We start from the raw sequence: 22,574 nt of genomic DNA, 5'->3' as shown, positions 1-22,574 counted from the left end.
GGTTGGCAACACTTAAAGATACTACGACTATGATCAGCTGGTACAGTGTTTCCAATTTCGTCCGCTTAGATTCAATTAACCTAACCTAAAACGTGTTTTTTAGCGTTTGAAAGACTAATTATATACATGATTTATGGTATCTGTAGGAAAATGTAATGTGTAACAGGAATTCAAACTTGTACACAAACAACTATTCGCACGTGGTTGTTCTGACAATAGTTTGAAAGAGAACTGGTAGAATTCAGCAGATATTTTCGCAACGTGCAGAGATGACCTAAGATCATCAGTTTCCCTTTTGTTTACGGTAACTCTGATCTTAGAGTTATGCTCGTCATGTGACTCCAGGTCACATAAACTATCAAACACGCTTTCGACTCCATTGAATAATTCATTATGTGGTATGAACTCGAACGTGCACCGTCTCTTCTTCACGGGATGGTGAAAATAGTTCACTGATGCTGGTAAGATGAAAATATCTGCATTCGATTACCACTGGCGAACTTTGAATTTTATAGTGGTAGGAATATTCCCAATAAAAATAAACAATAAACCTTTACAACGTACTGCAGCAAAAGCAGTCGTTTTTAATGCATATTTTGCGGGTCTAAAGTAGCATTTTTACTCTCTAGGGAGTAAAAATCATTTTTAGTCTCTAGGGAGAAAAATCATTTTTAGTCTCTAGGGAGTAAAAATCAGCTGATGTACAGTTATAAATTTCGATTGTGGCAATCGATCGATCGAAATTATTTATCGATTGATTTATTATGTAAGGATATAGCCTATTGTTGTCGATTGCTCGACGTATCGAAGGCATAAAAACACAATTGTAATAGACGAAAAAATATTGAATTACTTACTAAACAGCTGCTTATTTGCATTAGCAGAATTGAAAACAAGCTGGAAGTCGTTTCAAGAGGTTATCTTTACATAAAATTTATTTCGTTTTCTAGCTTTGTTTTTGTTAATTAATGATGCAATATAACGAAAAAATAGTTCACCACACTGGCAAAAAGATACTTTTAACCCTCGCTCATTTTCCTCGTGTCAAAAAGGGTCATTTTTGGTCCTAGTGATAAAATATACTATTGTGTTTAATGTATTTATTATTCAGCCTGTTATAGGTATATTAGTAAACCCAAAGAAAATCTTTACCATGACGTACCCTATTGATTCAAAAAGTCTGTTTTAATTCGCTTAGTTTACAGAATTGAAGAGACTAAAGAGACAATTCTTAATGGCATTTTTTTCACCACACTATACAGAATTAAGAATAATATTATACTATAAATGCACACAACTACAACTTTAATGTTATGTGAAAAAATATTAGGGGACTCAGCAATTATAATAAATAGAGGCTAGGCAGCGGTGACAATAAAACAAGTCTATTGCATAATATGGATACTGCTTGTACATTTAATATACATTTATGTTTTAAGAAGTAAACTGCTGATTTTCGGCCCTAGGGATAGGGTTTTTATCTGCTTGGTCCCCAAATGACGATGACACCTGTCATGGACAGAAAAACGTAGCAAACGTTTGTAAAACGGCTAAAAACATCATAGTGTGGTAAACAAATATTTTTTTTTTACTTTCGTCTAAGTTTTCAAAATGTAGGTACAAGGAAAGAAGACATAATTTTAGGCTTTCGAGTGAGGTGTGAACAAATTCCCTTTCACCTCTCTGCTTGTTTCTAGGTTCTAGTTCCTTGTGTGCCTATCTCGGACCTCCAGAATCTGAGGATCTTCCTTTCCATTTCACTCGTCTGGGAGAGAGAATCTTCCTAAATTACTAGAGAGGTCTGTCCGGTCAAAACGTTGCTAACAACTGTATGCCTTGCTTTAGTATTTTGCTTTCAATTCAGTTGGATTTATAATCGTATTCTATTCCAATTAAATGACAAGATGATTCCTAATAAATTAGACATTGGTCTTGTTTAGTCTAAGGTTTTCCCTAACGTGGTAATCTTCCCGATAAATACATTTCAAAGTGAAAAAAGAATATTTGAATTATTTTTTCCTTATAAGTATAAGCTTGGCTGTTACAATCAGCTAAACTATAGATTATACCTGGTTATTAATTTATGTTTTAGTTGAATGGCATATTTAGTTTTTTTTATGTGTTAATCTTTTATTTTAAGAAGTAAAACTAACTTCTGGCATTTATTTTTGTAGTGCAGCTGATTGAAGAAAATTGAAACTAGTTCATACGTTCCTAACTTGAAGATATTTCTTTTGAAGTTTGTTGCTGATAAAGAGTACCATCATAACAAATATGTGTGACCTCGACACATATTCCAAAACTTGTTCCTTGGAGCCTAAATTGAACATAAAAATGCCAAGGTAGGTTGGAAGGACTTCATATTTTACCTCAATAAAGCTCAGCTGCCCGTCACCATCTTTAAACGGTTATTATACTAGCTGTTACCCACGGGCTTCACCCCGTTTGACTTCTTAAGTACTGTAAAAATAAAACTATTGATTGATTAAGTTAAGCTGAAATAAACAAAGCAGAATACAGTAATACAATCAAATAATTACACCTAATTTTAAAAAGGTAATAAATTGAAAGAATAACAAACAAATAAGTACAGCTATGTTATTTTTAACATTAGGTACATAGAAAGTTCCCTTCAGAAAGGAATTACGACCTTAAAAGGCAATTTATGAAATAATGGATAGTTTTGAGGAGGAAAGGTTTCTCATCATCACGAACATTTTCAGTATATGGTTTATGGAGGTGTGACTTGTAATTTTCTCAAAAGTTCATGCTTTCTTTTGGATTTATATATGGATTTTACAAACAACTATTCTTCGGCTAAGTTAAAAAATTCTTAGTATGTTCTAAGCCCCTAGAATGTTAAATCAAAGGTACTTTGGTATTATACCGACCACTCCTAATAATTACAATCTAACCTAACCGAAGGGTGAACTATGTTTTAGGTTTTGCTATTTAAGCTAATTTACAGCTTATTTGGAATACGATTTATCGGTGTGGTCTGTATAATACCAAAGTCGAAAATCAACCGACAATCACTAGATAGACAGTCATTAGATATTTACAACATGGTAAGGAGTGTGTTTTTATTGTTGCCTGGTCCACTAGTGCTCAGTAGATCGTGGTGAATTATTAATTAAGCAGAGTTATCCCGCTTGTAGACCACCCAGTGGTAGTAGGCTGATTTAACTACTTCAAACCACGGACGTTGTGGACGCGTGGTCGAGCGTGAATGACTGTTGTACTCATGTAACGTTGTTTATAGATTCCTTTTCTTTATTCCCGCCCTCTCACGTCAGTACAAACCAGGAACTGTTGAAGTTATTTAGGAAGAACAAATTAATAAGGTTGTTGGGGTTGGTATGTTAGTACTATGACATATATACACATAGCTTGTGTGAGCGTGGACAATCTCGGCCTGGTTTTGATTAAGTGCCGCAAGTGTTCCCAGGTGTCTGAAGAGGATAGGAGGTTTTCAGTGGATCTATGGCACCTAAAATTGCTGCAGCTGCACTCTACAGGCCAAAATGCCAAATTGATAATAATATCTCTCTATCGCTATAAAAATTTGTTTGTATTTATTACATGGTCACTATATACGCCACTATATATTTTCTATTATTATATAAGGTCACTAAATGTTTCACTACAATAAAATCTACAATTTACCCTTTATCGAGATTTAGACAGTTTTGGTGAATTTTAATGTATCATTATGTTGGCGGAACTTTTTCAGTTGTTTTAACTTGTCAATAGTCCCTATAAATCACGACTTACATTAGTGAACACTGACTTAACCTTCTTTTCCTATATAGTCGTTGCCCAACTACTTCAAATGATCGTTTCCAGTAGTATGTCAAATGATCGTTTCCAGTAGTATGTCAAAAGCTACACTCACACCATTGGTACGATCCGTAAGTACCTTTACTAGTGCAATATAATTGTGACTATGCAGTATGTACCCTATAAGCATGTCTTTCACTGAACCCAAAAGGACAAAGACTGCTATTAGCAATTAGAAATTGACTTTCAAGTAATAAATCTCTAATTTTATTTTGTAAGATTAATTGAACATATGCTATTTGTTATTTACCAATTAACTATTGTGTTTCAACTATCAATATTGTCTTTACTATATGCTATATTTACTATATACGATATCTTTGGCTATGACGTGATTTCTGACGTGAAGTAACGGGATACAATTTCGCCAAGCAGCAATAACTTTTGACAAAATTACATTGGCTATTTACGACGTCGATCACACCAGGGTAGGGTACTATAGTAAGGTAAATATTGCTGAAGGTGAGCGTCGAGTGGTTGAGTACTAAGGGATTTATTAGCTAAACCGTTAATTAAAAAGCTAAATGATCAAGAACAGTATGAAAAGGACTACAGGCGTTTCTCGGGAACGAACCTTTTAACTACATGGCGAACGCTACAAACTCTCAGTTACCCAGTAAAATAAATATAGCAGTATTCATCTTATACTCTTTGTATTACAAATCGTTATTGGCTTGCCTCTATTACTGTGTTTTTACTATAGACTATGGTACTTGGCTTGCCTTTGGTTAGAGCACGATACTTCTTTTAAAATTGCAATAATCGTGTATAGTAATGTCATAATGCCACAAACAAATAATCCGGGAATAAACCTTTCAAACAAAATCTTCTAAAAAAATGTTTTCCCACTATCCCATCTTCCCCCATTTAACCCCAAACGACATCTTCAATTCCACACGTGGCATCCCCCAGTTAACCCCGTGGAGCGCACCTGATCTGTTTATTTACTTTTTACTGCGGTGACATTGATCCTCGGGCCTTGAGAGGTCGCCCGAGTTACGTCAGGTGGACGAGGCGAGGAGGTGGAGTATATAAAGATAGAAAGTGACCAAGAGACAGTACCACAGTGAGTGCGTGTCTGTGAACGTCCAACTCTACATCATGCGAGTGTTACTGGTACGTACGGAGTACCGCAAGGCTGTGTGCTGGGAGCCTACTTGTTTTTAGGATTTTAGTAGCAACTGGATATGAGTGTACGGTTAGGGTGTAGAGTAGTTTTCTTGTTATTTTACTCGTTGTAGTAAAACTTTTTATCATTTATACAATGGTGAATTATAGATTAGTGGTTTATTATAACTGATAGGCTGTATATTGGTAGTTAGAATGGGCTACAGCTGATTGTATTTACCACATTATTCCATTTAGATAAGACGTGCCTTCCTTTTTAAATTATTATTTTCTTTTTCTTTTTATCTCAAAGTTCTGTCTTTCTTCCGTGATCAAAAATAAACAGCTCTTTCATGCATTTTTTTCCATTTGCGTAAGTCAAAAAGCTGTTGTAAATATTCAACGATTTATTACAAAATATCTTAATTATGTCATTGGAATAAAATGATAATAGTCTAAAATAAACTAAAGTAAAATACAATACTTATATCACACGAACTTATACAGTATAAGGGTAGTATTGTATTAGTTTTTAAATGCAATGGCGACGGGCAATTTTATCTTTGTCATATAATATTTATTAAATTAATATGTAAAAACATATAAAACTGCTGTACAAAAACAGCTCAAATTAAATACTGTATGTTTAAATATGAATTAAAACATAATCCTGACACAACATTTATACACATGTTTATTCATTTGTTTATATTTTGAATAACGCATAACACATACTATTGTGCTTATCCAAATTACTAACACAATGCTGATAAAAAAATCATTGTGTAAGTTGTGTAGCACGAATGGAATGAACTATAAATTATTGTTTTTGAATTCAATTTTTAATTACAATTACTTGTGAATGGCGCGTTTCAATCTTTGAAGCCATCCATTATCAGATACGCTTCAGTTATTGTAACCAGTTTTACGGACATAAGTTTTTACCAATTTGTATGGTATATATTGTTGCTCGCTAACAGTAGCAAAGAAGTAAATAAAAAACCATAATTTGTATATGTCTATTAAATGTGTAAATCCCCAGTATACTACAAAAATAAAGTAGTAGGACTACATTTCCTAATCACGTTTTGTGATTCTGTTCTACAAAATTTAAATTAAAATACGTTGTAATAACTATGTAAAATACAATATAAAATATTTCCGTTTTATCGTCACTCAAAATGAACGGGTATACGTTAGTTATTTGGCAAATTATTTTTTAATTTTAAATTATTAGCAATTTAAAAATTGGAAATGATAATTGAACTAGTAATCTAATTATTATTGTAAATATCTAAAAATTGAAAAAGTCCTTTGCTTTACCAGCTTTTTTGGAAGTGTGAAACGTATAATGACAATAAAGTGTTATTATAATTAATTATCTTCGTAAATACTCTATATGATGTTTTCAAACATATACCAGTTTGTCTGTACAAACAAAATCACAGTCATTCGGTTTTCTTCGCTAATTAGAGCACTCATTCATTGTTTGACTTTCCCATTGCCATAGCAACACGTAAACTTGACTCAGCAGACTACTTTCATTGTCGGTTTCTATAACATCTCCTTTTCACACGATGCCACAAAGTTCACTTAGTTGTAACAGTTAATGCTATGTTCCAACTGCTTCAATTGGAAAGTGTATCTTATGATCAGTATACAAAATAACAGAATTCACGAGGAATATAAAAAGAGCAAAAACATTAAGTGGTCCATAATACAACGATCTTATCTTGTTTGAGGAGGGACAATTTTAAAGGATAAGATGAAGCAATATTTGAGATCTAGTATCCTTGGATCATGGCGCTGAATATATTTATGATATTTCAATAAAGTTGATGTCCTCAAATGATTCCCGATATCTTGGTTCCCCAATAACATATTCTACAAAAATAGTCACGTTTTAACAACGTAAGTAATTGTATCAAAATAGTGTGTTTAAGTACTTAATTTTATTAATTTAACGGATTTTTTTTCAAAACATTAACAAAATTACCAATGGCATAAAACACAATGTATCATTATTTAAATTTCTATTAATTTCCAAATATTATCAACAACTTTAATTAAATACTCTATAAAATTATATTAAAACTGTTTATAGTTAATATTTTAAAACAAGATATTTATCCTAAGTCACATATTGTTATTTTAAATAACATAAACAAAATTAAAATAAATTGTGCAGTATTGCACTTCCGTGAAAAGAACAAATTATAAAAGCAAAATTTATTCATTTTACATTACTGTATGGCATTACAATTATAATTATTAGTAATTTTGTTTTGTTTTCACAAACAAATCCTTCCAGTTCCTATAAACATCTCTTAATAGTCTTCTTCGATATTTATAAAGTATACCTAGTTTCAAGAACAAATAACAAGTCCAACATATGGTCGCCAGTAATCTCGAAGAATGCCTTGAGCCCAATGTACGTTTCATTGAATAATAATAGGTATGTAAATAGAACCATTGCTCGTCATGATGTTACAAAAGTTATTAAATGAATATCGGGCTTAATATATTCATTATGAAACCTGGTAAGCATAACATTTTAGAATACTTCATTAGGCCTAACTATAATCTTACTTTTGCCAATAGGTTTACACAAAAGTAAATAAGCAGCTGATTGTTTTGTTATCAGTAATCTATATATAAAGACAAAAGTACCCATGAACTTTTGAAAAATCTACAAGTCACGCCCTATAAACCATATACTTAAAATGTTCGTCATGACGAGAAACCTTGCGCAAAACTATGCATTATTTCTTAAATTGCCCTATAATTAACATTAGGTATATGAACTTTCCATATACCTAATGTTAAAAATACCTCAGCTGTATTCATTTGTATGTTATTCTTTCAATTTATGCCTTATTAAAATCAGGTGAGATTATTTGTTTGTAATACTGTATTTTTTTTTGTTTATTTCAGCTTAACCTAACCAATCAATATTTTTATTAATACTTATGAAGTCAAACGGGGTGAAGCCCGTGGGTAACAGCTAGTTTTAATAATGGAAAAAACTATTTTGAAAAATTAAAAATAAACCGGAGGAACGGAGTCTTAATTAATTTTGTTTTATTGTAATTCAAAAAATTACATTTTATTAACAATGGTGGCCACCTTAACTAAAATACTTAACTGTGCTTAGAGTCTCAAGTAGTTCTAGTAGTTCTAGCATGACATTTTTTATATTGTCAAACAAAGGTTTGTGTAAACTTGAAATCAAATTAAAATTAGGATATTTAAATTCTACCTTTTATAGGAAAATGTATTATAAAAACGGAAAATACGATATTTTCGATTATTTTATCTTACGCAATGAAATATATATAATTCCATATAAAACCACCACCACCAAACCGATGTTAAACAAAAACGTATAAAAACTACGCCACTACCATTAACAACTAAACCAGTTGCAAATATTTGAAAACCGAAAGGGAAAACATACCGAACCAGTAACCAATAAAAGCACAATTTAATGCCCCATTAGGAATGTACAAGCTGCTGGAACGCGCGTGGTCAACCGATCAAACTAGATAACAAGCCATTACACAACACATGTCCGGCAATTATAAGATTCTGGAGATGCAATCGTAACACATCCGGTTCCGGTACGCAACAATTGTCCAGTTTACGAGTGCGGCGACGTGCGCAGACGCAGACGCAGTGTTCTCGTTGTCTAGGCATGCGCAGAGATAGCGGTTGCCCAATAACAGCGCATGGCCTGGTTGTTACGTTTCATAAATGACAGATGCTAGGCACTCTATCACCACAGCATTCGGGTTATTTTCTTCCGGATCGTTTCCGCGTCGTACTTGTCGAGTGATTTGCCTTTGCGATTTACTGTGTTAAGCAATTGAGGAAGTAACTGAGGTTGATGTAGAGTAATTTTATTGCAATATCTTTTGTCGAAAGTTTTAGGGAAGATGCAGAATTAATGGTAGACTAATAAAAGCTTTTATTTTAGCGAAGTTCCCATATAGGGAATAAGCTATTACCGTAGTACTCATGGCAAGACCTGGACCCGGGACTAATTTACTTTTCCGTTTTGAGACCCCTAGAGCCCAAAAACACCATCCAAACGAGTTTGTGAACCAGCATGATCGGACCTTGGGAACAATGGTTTATGGGGGGTTTTCTGGGGTTTTCTCATTTTTGATCCTAAAATCAATAAATTTTGCAATTTCTTTCCAAACCATTTAGCAGAGCTAAAAAAGATAATTTAGTACATTAAGTACTAAAAGTACATTAGTACATAAGTAAACTGTGTAGTTTCTTGTTTATGGACATATTTTGATTAAATTTAGAAAATGCATTTATTTCATACGAAACTATTAACATAAAAAAACACTTTTACCTTCCCTTTTGTAGCAAACCTAAAACTACTTGTTAAACTAATGCTATTTAAATAGGGAACAAATGTGATATTTTGAAGGAGATCTTATAGTGTAAATCCAACCAGGCAAATGGAAATTTGCTTAGTCTGCAGGTTTGCTGTGGTTGTGGTATTATTTTTAGTAGCAGGTGTAAAATTATGTGTGCCATGATTATTAATTATGTTATAATAAAACTATTGTGTCAATGCATTCAAAAGGTAAATTGCATTTTCTCTTTGTTGGTCAATATAGCCATTTTTAAATGAATATTATTTAAGATATAAATGCATGCTTTACATCTGGATTACACCTTGAGTTTTTTTAGTACGATACAGAGTATTTAGACACGTTTGAACACACATTATAGATATCATATATTAAGTAAATTTTTAGTACAACATTTCGATATTATTAGATAATTTGTAGCTCAAAAACATTATAATCACAAATTTACGTCTTAAACACTAACTCGCTAGGGGACTTAGTATCGGACGTAATTTATTATGGTTGATGCGTTGTACATTTAAACTTTCAACACATTTCATGAAAAGTTGACTATCCCCTCGTCAATATGGGATATAACAAACAAAAGCTTTTATAAGTAATAATATATAACAACCATTTTGGAACCTGGGCCTACATTTTGGAACCTATTAACTGAAATATTTAAGTTAGGCCTAAAATATCATCGATAAATTGTTTATTTACTTGTTTTTTTTCACGTGTGTGCTTATTTTATAACAAAACAAAATCGTACAGTACAGAACAAAACAAGCAGTTTCCTCCATCGCCGAAGTACGATGCATTAAAACTAAACTAAATCCAAAGCCCCTTTACAAAAATAAAATTATAAGGAAAAGATGAATTTAAAATTACTAAACTCTTCTTCAATTAAGAGTTTCAAATTAAAATTACAATACAACTCTTTAACAAGTTCGATGTCAAAATATAATCCTCAACAAAGTGAATAAGATATAATTGAAAATTAGCTCTAACAACCCTTATCTAATTGTTTTCTTTGAATACCGGTACAACATTAATTTGTAAGTATTTTATCAAATTAAAAGTTTTAGTTTATCTGCAATCGCATTTGATATTTGTTACAATTCGAATTGACTGTTCAAAATTTCCAGAAAATGTATTTACCAGTTTTAGATTACGGATCAATATTGGCATACTTAACCATTCTGTTTAAATGGAGTATTTCTAAAATTGCAATAGGTATAAAATATTTATTTAATCATTTCAAAACAGAAATTTTTTAGCATAATCTATTAGCAACAGTTTTAAGTATATCGTCTTATACCAACAAGAGTTCATATCGTTAGTGGGTTTTTCGTTTTACCAATACGAAACCATTATTCTTAAAAACTTTGTGTCAGAAAATGAATAACATACTACATACAGTAGACTACTTTTATGACAAAAACTTACACAGTTTTTAGTTTTCAATTTGTACTGTTTTTTACCACTTTTCACACAGACAGTAAGAAATTATCTCTATATTTGAACCTAATCGACACTTTGACCTAATACCAATAGTCTCCTCTAAAATCGAACAATAGATTAAACTGTAATACTAGATTGAAGTTCAATACCGAAGCGTTATACCAATGACAAATCATTATATTAAACACTAGGAAACAGTTAAGCAGAATTAGCAAGGCTATAAGCTGCTCCCACGTTTCCAGAAGGGTCTGTGTAGGAAGTAGTGAGGATGCAGGCGGCTGCTACCGGGGTCCGGGGGTGAAAGTACCGGACAATACAGTATGTTCTGTTCTGTATGGGAAGACGGTCACGGATTCAGTTCGATATGCGTGTAGAGACCGACAAGTATTGGAGAAAGTGCTGATGACTTGGTAATGTAGTGATCAGCAGTTCAGGCGACTTATCTTTTGATCAGCGATCTCCAGATGATAAGATCATAAGATCAGATATGAAATTGAAACGTTTATGACCTCGTTTGCATAGGATTTCCACGACTGGGAGCATCGGAATAGAAAACCAGGTCCAATTGAACGTAGGCGATGGCAGAGAAAAGTAGAATAACGTACCGCGTGCATTGTAAATGAAGTTTGGTGTTGATATCTTTGTTTTTTATTTAAATCGTTCTTTACTTCCTGGACGATCCACGTATCAACTTATTCTTTAAAGGTTTACTTGTTTACCTATGTAATAAGTCTTAAATTTGTAATAAACTTGTAAGTAACATAATACATTTACAGTATAAAAAACTGTTTTGGCAAGAACCAAAACAGTCTGATTCCAATGAATGACCACTAATTGTTATGGAAGTTATTGTTGTTATAGACCTTGATTTTTTTAAGAGGTTGGCGGCCTAATTTAAACCTTGCATTTGCACGTCCACATAGAATAACTGCCCGTGCGTGGATCGTAAACACCAAAGCAAGGGGATTATTTATCATCACAAAACCTAAACTCTATTTCCAAAGACGAGCTCCTCTAGATTGGTTTTCAATTGTTGGCAAGGACTTATAATATTAAAATTAGTTGGAAAAGACTCACAATGTAAAAGTGATCAATTGATGACCTAAAGCGAGAATATGCTAATCATACAGGTGCTGAATATACATATAGCCTACAATATTCATGTGTGAAATCCATTAGGGTTCTTAACTATATGAACTACTTTAAACCAACACGTGGCACAATAATGCTATATTAATAACGGAACAGAGTAATAGAGCTAGAATGGATAGTTTCGCATCGTGCGTACTTTTTGTTTTGTTCCCTTTTGACAACGATTCCACATTTTTGTTTTAGCATAGACAAACTTAATCTTATTTTATATTTTGGATGAAAGTGAAACCATTTTATGCGTGAGGATGCTCTGGCCGTGTAAATCCTTCGTCCATTCTTTGACCGCCGTCCGGCCACTGCCATTACCATTACCATTACCATTTCAATGGGGGTTGCCGCGTCGCGCCGCGCGCCGCTCTTTTCAAAATCGGACTCGTGTTTGAAAGTGGAAAGTGTGACCTTGAGTATCACTCTCACTGGTCACCGTCCGTCTGTAATTGAGAGATCCAGTTTGTAGACCAGAAAAGCCTTACGTAATGTGGGTGCAGATGTAATGGTAATCATCCGGTATGATGATAGGGAGTGATCTATGTAGTTCCCAGGTTTTCCGCATGAATTGTTTTCAGACAAAGATTTTATGTTACTGGAGGGGTTTTCTTTGGTACATCGATGTTTAAAAATATAAAATGAAATAAATACCTATTTGCAGTAGTATATATGTAATCGAGTCTTTTCTGTAGAGTATCTATAAGCTTCATATTTCCAGAATTGAGTCAGATTTCACAAGATTAATTAAGAGTAGTTTTGGGAGATCTAAGAAAGGAGTTCGATTAATTTTAACCGCGCTATTGATAATAAAATCCCTCCGGAATATTATAAAGAGTCTTAAATAAAGAAGCGATGATATGTTGACTAGAATATTTAATAATAAATCTAACAATTAATCATTAATTTAACTTGATTGTGCTATGAATAAGGCAATCAAATGCAAATTATTAAAACATAACTTAAATTTACAAAAAAATAGGCGTATTTAAAACTAAATTATGTATTTTTTAGAAGTTTAATATCACAATTCAATATCATATCCATAAATGACGATAGTAGACGGGCTCTAAAAACATCACAAGTGACAGTTGTAGGTACTGTATTTCAAAAATCTTAAAAGGTATCTCTGAGAGTACAGTTTTTACTATGTTACTCAAAACACACACTGTCATAAAGTTCAACTAAGCTATATTTTTTACCCAGTAGCAACAATAAATACTAACCTTATGGTTAGTAAGATTTGTATTCATTAGTAGCACACTATAGTATTGGTATGTCAACTTGGGTAGTGTATTTTTTTTTAGTGACACAAGTGTTTAGTCTCATTAAAATGTTAACCCAAAATAAATATGTACTGTTCTGTTTCAGTTATTGGGAATGGTAGGAGTGGCGGTATGCAGGCCCGAACCTCCTCTATCATTCGGTGGAGGTCTACCCCTAGACAGCTATGCCGCCCCCATCAGTGGAGGCGGTGGTGGCGGCGGCAGCTACGGGCCACCCCCGGTATACGGCCCTCCGCAGCAAGCTCCGGTCATTCACAAACACGTCTACGTGCACGTGCCACCCCCAGAGCCTACGTACTACGCACCGCGCCGCCCCACGCCGCCTCCACCTCCACAGAAGCACTACAAGATTGTGTTCATCAAGGCTCCTACTCCGCCGCCCCCAACTGTCCCTGATATCCCTGTGATCCCTCAGAACGAGCAGAAGACGCTTATCTACGTGCTGGTGAAGAAGCCTGACGAACAGCCTGAGATCACCATCCCTACCCCGGCGCCTACGCAGCCAAGCAAGCCGGAGGTGTACTTCATCCGGTACAAGACTCAGGTCAGTGGAACAGTATATGAGGGAGGTGCAAGGGAATTAAGCCTCAGAAGAAGTTATCCCTAAGCCAATTTTGCCAGGAATGTAGGTAAAATTCATAGAATTCCAAGCTAATGCATGTCCTGAAGCATCTATACATGAGGATGATAATCAATTCAAGAGTTAGTAGCGATAGTTAGGATTAGGGACCTTTAAGGAGAAACACAATGTTTTTAACAGATCACTCATGACATGGAGAATTCTCTCTAATACTCAGGTCAGTGAAAAAGGCTATGGGGAAGGTTTAGTAAAATTTAAGGTTGGCCTTAAATCAGTTTCGCAGCTGGGTATGTACAATTCATGTAATTCCTAGTGGAGGTTTTGGATCAGTCTGTCACGGTAGGGAGCAAGCTGGTCTATTGGTAGAGCGCTGGAATTTGTCCCTGATGTCCCGGGTTCAAATACCGCCAATTACCAATGGATTCTATCTATATGATTTTCAATAAATTTACCAAAAAATAAAGTTGTGAACACAACTCTATCAAATTGAGGGCAAATATTATTTCAACAACCAATAACCGGACAGTGCTGAGCAAAATCCAACGCTAAACTCTGTATATATTTTAGCTACAAGTAGGACCAAAAGTATTTTAAAAGTGCTCCGTAGAATATGAGAAAAAAACTCATAAGAATTCTTACGGTCGGTAAAGTTTATCGAAAGGTATTCCACCACAAAAACAGTTACCACACAATCCCTTATTCGGAGAAAGTACTGAACATTTTAACACGTGTAAGAAAGCTATAAAGCCACAATAGGGTAGAAACAGCCCAGACTCGTTAAGCAACCCGGAAGTGTAGTTAGACTGTAAGAAACACGTAGTATGCAAGTGGACAATGCACTCTCCCCGCGATAGTAACCGGTAACTAGATGCGCTGTTAATGTAAATGTAACCAGGCTGCGCCGTTGTCTGGTTATCACTTAACCGTTAATGCCACTGGTTATGAACCGCCTCGTGTAAAGTAACGCATCTGTAGTCGATCTAGATTTCGCGTCATCGACTAAACCGGACTTTTTAAAATTGTTGATGAGGTTGTGGATTGGTTCGTGAAAGTCATTATTGACTAGGTTGATTTCTGCGTTGGTAATTTATTAGGAAACCACTCTTTGTCTTTATAGTTTGAAAACAATTATTTCGTTGCCGCGTAGTCTCTGGATCACAATTACTTGTAGGTTGTATTACCTTAGGTTTCACCCTGTGATCCCGTTCTTGTAGTTAGACTACGTTACAATGATCTTGATGCGTTCATTGTTCTTGGTCTACATGGGCGTTAGACTTTAGACATTAGACCTAATGTCCACGTAGACAAGAGAATGAAGGCATCAAGGTCTTAATGGTGGTAACTACAAGAACTAGATCAATTCATGACACATAAAGTAATACAACCTACTATTGAAGTGTTTATTTTGTTTGAGAGTAAGTTTAAAAACAAAAAGAAGGCATCAAGGTATTAATGATGTTAACTACAAGAACTAGACCAATTATTCATGACACACAAAGTAATACAACCTACTATTGAAATGTTTATTTTGTTTGAGAGTAAGTTTAAAAACAAAAAGAAGGCATCAAGGTATTAATGATGTTAACTACAAGAACTAGAACAATTCATGACACATTAAGTAATACAACCTACCATTGAAATGTTTATTTTGTTTGAGAGTAAGATTAAAAACAAAAAGAAGGCATCGAGGTATTAATGATGTTAACTACAAGAACTAGATCAATTCATGACACATAAAGTAATACAACCTACCATTGAAATGTTTATTTTGTTTGAGAGTAAGATTAAAAACAAAAAGAAGGCATCAAGGTATTAATGATGTTAACTACAAGAACTAGATCAATTCATGACACATAAAGTAATACAACCTACCATTGAAATGTTTATTTTGTTTGAGAGTAAGATTAAAAACAAAAAGAAGGCATCAAGGTATTGATGATGTTAACTACAAGAACTAGATCAAGTATTCATGACACACAAAGTAATACAACCTACTATTGAAATGTTTATTTTGTTTGAGATTAAGAGTTTTTTTACTGATTTCGATAGAGAAAAATGTTGTTAACTCGGAATAGATTTTGTTGTAGCACATTTTTACTGAGTCTATATTTCAAAGTTGTTATATCAGCAACCTCCTTCGTCATTTGAACAAACTATAGGTATAGAACATTTTAAACTTAGGATTGGACGTTCAAATTCGAAAAGAAAAAAATACCCTCCTCTACGAACCAGATAAACAATGAAAGGTCTGATTTCCCAGTTCGACAATCAACTTTTCGTAGACTACAAAAATTACTAGTTCCAAAAGCCCATCAACGATACCTAGGCCTACCAATTACCTCAATGTACCCATCTATCCAATAGCACTCAGTTTCATTATATCTCCGAGTACATTGGACAGGATTATACGTTGTGTAACAAAACATTAGTAAACGAATGTTGTTATCTCAGCGTCCCTGATTTTACGGAAGTATTCCGGCTGGATCATCAAATACTGTAATGATATTCCGGCCGAAATGGAAAGTGTTCGTAATAAGTGAAGATAGGATCTCCAGAAGCTAGCCTTGGGGTGCTTTCTACTATTCTACCAGGCGTCCGTGTGTGTGTGCGTGTTTGTTGTGTGAATATCATTTGTGTTTGAGTTTACTATAATCAATCAGTTACATTTTACTAGGTATCAATAGTTGCCCTTTGAGTCTTACTTTTTTTTATCAAATTTAGCAATTTTTCATATTTATAAATATTAATTTACGATAAAAAAGTAAGTTCAATAGGTTTTAATGACAATAGTTACATTCCCTAGAAAGATATTGAAAACTATTCTCAATTTCTCTTAAATGTGCACGATTATTTTCGGGGAAAACGTAAGAAAATAAGAAAGATTATAAAATAAGAGAATAAGAAAGATGCTATTCATATGGATATGAAGAACCTAAAATTACCTCAAAACCTTTTAGAGGTATCAAAATAATTAAAAGGACATTTCTTTATTTTTGCACAATAATTTTACAAAATTATTGTAGGACCTACTTACCAATACATACATTGCCAAAAAGGTTTAATTTCCTCATATCGTAGGAAAGAGTAAAAAAATGCCACTCATTTTCTTTTACTTTTCAAACAGAATATTTATTTTAGTATCGTGGTAGGCCTTAATTTTCTGGATGTTCCAGCAAAAATATCCAGACTAACTAGGTCCACTTTGTCAAAAAAACCTAAGAAGCCTAAAGAATTTCAATATAAAGCTTGAAGCATCGATAAGATACAGCTTACAGGCCTAACGCAGGAACATTCTAGAAACATGTCATGCGCAGTAGGCGCGACAAACTGCTCAAACTGATGTTGTGACAGTTCAATCCATGCGCAACCCTACAACAATGGCGCACTAACAGTTGAGCCGGTTTACACACCATAAACTGCTGGTTTCTCAACAAAAACTGACGTTTAAGTATTTTGTAAATTATCCCATAATATTGTGTGAAACCAATAAGGTAGGTGGTTAAATTATTTCAAGGAAGAAAGTGTAGTTTTAAAGTTCCAACGTAGTTGCCTAATACCTTTCGGAAACAGTTTAGTTGCATTTCCTTACTCTTCACCAGGCAATGCATTTACCTGTAATTATGACGTTTCAGATAATAATATAGACCTAAATAGGTTTACTTTATCACAATGGCGAAATTCAAATGAAGTAAAAAGACGTTAGTTTATAATGAATCGTGTTCCTTTTGAATTCTCAGAGATTTAAAACTACAAACGGCGATTTAATGTAGCAAGCCATTTTTCATAGTTAAAAATATATACTGTATACTGTTTAATATTATGGAGGGGTGAGCTGGTCTAGTTGTAGAGCGTGACTTTGTTAATCAACGTCTCGGGTTCAAATCCCGCCAATCAATCACCAATATTTTAGCCACATGATAATACCCAATACTTTCTAGCCCTATAACCTGAATTACTGTGTACAACGGTTTCGGGCTAGAGCCACAGCCACCTCTAATACGTAATACATGTATTAGAGGTGGCTGTGCTAGAGCATAGTGTCCTAGGGTGTGAAGATCGGATATAAAAAATTGTTGATATTTAACTATGCAAGTTTAGTAATGCGTGACAATTGACTAATTCTAGATCATAGACTCTAAACTCTGGAATTTCTTTATCAAAACTTAAAACAAAATGGTTCCATCCACACGCATAGCTAATGCAAAATAACCTCTAGAATGTATATAGAGCACTTTTATCAGTTTATATTGAAGTACCCCTTAAATATCCTAAGAACATTTCAAACATAGAATGGCCAAAGAGCCACTTAACGTATTGAAGAGCTCTTCACATTACCGTATTTAATTCTAAGTGAGATGGTTAAGTATACTTTACCTGTATGCTTTTAAAATTCACATAATTATAAGGATATTAGAATTGTAAAATCGTTAGATTTTTTTCTTTATTTAAATAAGAAATGGTATTTGTTTCATTATAAAAAATTTATATATTTTCTATCTCTGTAGTACAATATTGCGATTACTATTAGACAGAACGAGGTCTCTTTGTCCCTAAGGTCTTAGGTTCTAGTCCATTCAATCACCATGGATTTTCTTCAAGTGGTAACCCCACAACACTTTGGGCCTAGCTTGAAGTATATGTTTAAACGGTCCCGGGCTGGAACCTATGTTCCACGATGAAGATAGGACATAAAAAGCCGATGTTTCTGATTAAATTTTAAATCGATGAACGATTTATTTTTTATAAGTATAATTACTAAAATAGGGAATATTATGTAAACACATTCAAAAAATCACATACAATTATGTTTGTAATTTTAATTAATTTTTTAAACTTCCTCTCTAAGACGCATTAAGGTGCAACTGTAGTAAGTTAATGAAAATCACTACAATGCAAAAAATAAACTACGCCCTGTTTGAAACAAAAGTTTAAATATATTCTCGCTTTGCACCAGTCTTGAAGTAACGCCCTGAAGAATACCTACGAAAATACTGATTAATAAATCTCAGAGCTTATCAGCATTGGGACGCTGAGGCAGCAAAGCTGACGTGCCCGGCGTGCTGAGCTTGTATCAGCAAACCCCTCTGTAAATAAATCAGCTGATTTTTATAAATGTTTCGTAAACAGAATAACTGATTACACTGTAGGACGATGTTTAAGTAAGCCGGGAGATTGTAAGCACTTCTAAATAATTTCCCAGTTTGTAGTCTGGTATCTTACGTCAGCTTATCGAAAACTGAAAGCAAAGGTTGGTCAAGTGTTGCCTTAGTAGATGTATAAACTTAATGATTTATTAAAATAAAAATATTGATGTTGTAAAATTTGTAGCAGGAAATTAATTTAAGAACTCTTATACACTATATATAGTTCAAAAAAGTTGTTCAACACTATATAATAATGAAAGAAATATTAAATAGTATAGTACACGGTTATCTTTTTAAAATATGTTCCCCAAATTAATGTTTGAAGAATGGAAGGAGGTTTGAAATAAAAGTACTCATGAAGGTTTTACAAGCTCAAAGCCAAATTATACATTAAATGGGAGAAATCCAAAAGAGTTAAACTTTACTATCATTGGTGTCGTCGACTATAAATGCTACAGCAAAATCAGTTTTAGAGTAAATAACTGTGTTAAACCAAGCCAATCATATGGAGCTGATATGTAAAACAATGTATTCTGACTTATACATCTACAAGCAAATATTTATTAATTTCAATAGGTAGTATTTCGACTGTTTGATTGTGTCATACCTTCAAATCGTAGGACTCTAGAGTCTAGGAACCGCCGCATCACCACATAGACAGGAGCAATTATTTGTGATTTCACGATTTGAACCCGTGACCTCAGGGACCAAAGCCCTATACCTTACCACTAGAACAGCTCACTTCCAAGGATTTTCAGCACAAACTGAGTGATACACTCGCTAAACCAGTTTATATTATTAGAATTAAGTTTTCCGACTATGGCTTAACCATATTTGGATGGATCATCCACTTCAGTGTTTAAATAACGTACATATTTAAATACCCATTGTAACCGTGCAAGGTTAAAATTCTCTAGAATTAACACAAAAACCATAATTAAACGCAGGAATTTTTTATTCGAGTTTGACCAGCTGTTGTTGGAATAAACGAAATTCACCTTTTACTTTACACCTTATAAAAATTGATGTCTAATGTTGTAGCATTTCAGAAACACAAATGACAGGTGGAACATTTTCTTCGCGTCTACAGTTTAGACTTTTACTTAGAATATAATAAACATAACGCCTTATTGAAGATTAATTTGTATTGGTTGTATTGTTTCAGAAACAAGAAGGGTACGCGCCCTCTGGAGTGCCTCAGTCTGAGTACGGCGCCCCCAGCGCCCCCGCGGCCCCCCACGATAACTACGGAGCCCCCCCGCCCCCCTCGCCATCATCCAGCTACGGAGTCCCCAGTGGATCCGGATCTTACTGAGCCTCTGACCGCCAATTGTAAATATTGTTGTGAATAGTTGTGAGTTTCGCGCCCCGATCTCACGGAAGACCTCTCTTCGGAAACTCCAAAAACCAAAGAATCTTAGAAAATTTCCCCCTAAAATTATTGCTAAATTGCTTTCTTGGATTTTTTCTATGGTGTACAACCAGTTATATACATTCAGCTTTTCTATTGGATAAATGCGGTACTCCCACTTAACGTAAGTGATTACTTACCTTAAGTGATTACCTCTTCTTGAAGAAGTAAGGTAATTGTTATCAAGTAACAATTATTCGTTACAAGATTTCCCAGAGGTCCAGGACTTATCTGATCTCCCAGTGGTTACAATGAGAAGAAAGCGACTGGGAAAAGTCTAAGGGAAAGTCCTCAACTCCTGTTCCTTCTGCACCCTTTTGACGTTGTTATTTTTATAGTTGTACAGAAATGTTATTTTTATTGTGCATTTTATAATAAAATGTAAAAAAAAACTCGTTGATCATTTCCTATTCCGAGATATTTATTTGATATACTTCAAATTAATTTTCAAGAATTTCGCAAGCACGGTCAGCTTGCAGACAGAACAACCTTGCTCGTCTGAAGGCATTGCTGAAAGCTCTTCAGATCGAATTAGAAAGCAATAAGACAATTTCTCACTTGAGATGCAGATCGTGTAGAATGACCCTGGAGAACTGGAGAACTGGAGAACCCCCAGTGATTCAGCTGGAGAAAGCTAGAACTGCACGCATGTGCAATTGAAGGTCGCTCAAGTATACTTCCATATAGCTTCAGAAGAATTAGAGATTGAGTCTGAAATTCGTGTGAGTGACTAAAACTTGCTTATACAAACTATGCTTTACATAATAATTAAATAAGATCTCTATACACTTGAAGGTATACACTTTAATTCATTATATAAATATAGGTGGATTGGTATGACCTGTAATGATAATGCATGTTACAGTGTTTAATTAATGATTACAAGAGACATTTACCATTAAAACATGACTATCCATTCAATTAAATTTGTAGTCGTCAGAATTTTACTAACTGTTTACAATTATTTAGTTTGATAATTCTTGAATTAGTCATATAATTCAAAGAGTGACCGACCAAATATGTAACAAAATATTATAATTTTGAAAATTGATTGATTTTTAATCCTCTGGTGATTGGAAAAGTTTTTTAACCTTGTAAAAATTGTTGAAAATATGCTATTCATTTTACTTATTGATTATATGATACGCGGGAAGAATTCACAGCTGTTTCATGGAAATTAGCTGTGATATAAAACTGGGATAGTAATTACTGTGTTTACGTCTACAATTAGACTAGTTGTGGCTTTTGTCAATAATGATATGAAAGGAATACTTTTGCTCTAAAAAGCCAATTAGGTTAAGAAGATAACATCATAAGTATGTATCTAATCAACTAGATGTCAGTTATAAAATTCATTCCAAGAGTCGTGTATACGAAATGTATAAGGTTATTAGATACTTTTCTCTAACCAATCAGTTGACAATATTATGGCTACACAAAGATCAGGACTTTTTATAATTAAGTCTACATAGTTTATACAAGCAATGTTTACAAGTGAAGAGTTATTGTTATATTACCAATTTAGATGGGGATGCCACCTAGGTGCATATTTTAACCCAAATATGAGTGAAGGATGAGTGTAAAATATTGTGAGATGACTAGTGTTTTACTGACTAAGACCAGCTGTTTGCTTAGCTAGGATCATTTATTAAAAGCCCAATGATCAAAAACAGCTGGGTCCAGTCTGGAACCTCCAAAAAGCTACCTACATTTCTCAGGATCAAACCTGTGATCAACCCTTTTGATTGTAAAGAAAGCACTATAACCACTCAGTTACCCAGTTATTTACTTATTGTTGTAGCTTCCCTTGAATTAGTTTGACAAATATACAGAACAAATATGTATAGTAGTCTGTTCCCATTATTTCCGTTCTAGTCTAAAAAAACTAGTTCTAGATTTCAATTGGTGCTTAAATAAAGGTGAATAAAAACATAATGTAAATAGATGTGTTAAACAATATTATGAACCAATTTTCCTTCTCACATTATTAGCATACAAGACTCATAACATTTTACAATCAACTAGACATAATTTATTCAACCACTAGATGTTTACACTTATAGAGTTACACATAGAAAGATATAATGCTGTGAACTACATAGTAAAGTAAAAGTGTTCCACATACATATGGCGTTGGTCAGTTCACCGGCTTATTAGCACTATAATGAGTCAAGACTTTCCCACAACGAGAGATGTTTTCACAAACGCTTTGTTTTGTTTTTCTCACTAAAATCT

General features: G+C 33.9%; 1 protein-coding gene across 1 annotated transcript; it reads left to right on the top strand.

The window, feature by feature from the left end:
* The first annotated feature begins 4,916 nt into the window (after nt 1-4,916).
* On the top strand, nt 4,917-20,723 carry LOC128990362 (uncharacterized). Its single transcript, XM_054412707.1, has 3 exons — nt 4,917-4,956; nt 13,290-13,748; nt 20,094-20,723. The coding sequence occupies exons 1-3, from the start codon at nt 4,942-4,944 to the stop codon at nt 20,241-20,243; spliced, it is 624 nt and encodes a 207-aa protein (XP_054268682.1). The 5' UTR covers nt 4,917-4,941; the 3' UTR covers nt 20,244-20,723.
* The last annotated feature ends 1,851 nt before the right edge of the window (nt 20,724-22,574 follow it).

Source organism: Macrosteles quadrilineatus, unplaced genomic scaffold, assembly GCF_028750875.1.
Source record: "Macrosteles quadrilineatus isolate MER2022 unplaced genomic scaffold, UCM_ALF_1.0 Scaffold_3__2_contigs__length_128488019, whole genome shotgun sequence".
NCBI classification, from domain to species: Eukaryota; Metazoa; Arthropoda; class Insecta; order Hemiptera; family Cicadellidae; genus Macrosteles; species Macrosteles quadrilineatus.
Note: the sequence above shows the minus strand (reverse complement) of the source record. Positions and strands in the feature narration are given on the sequence as shown.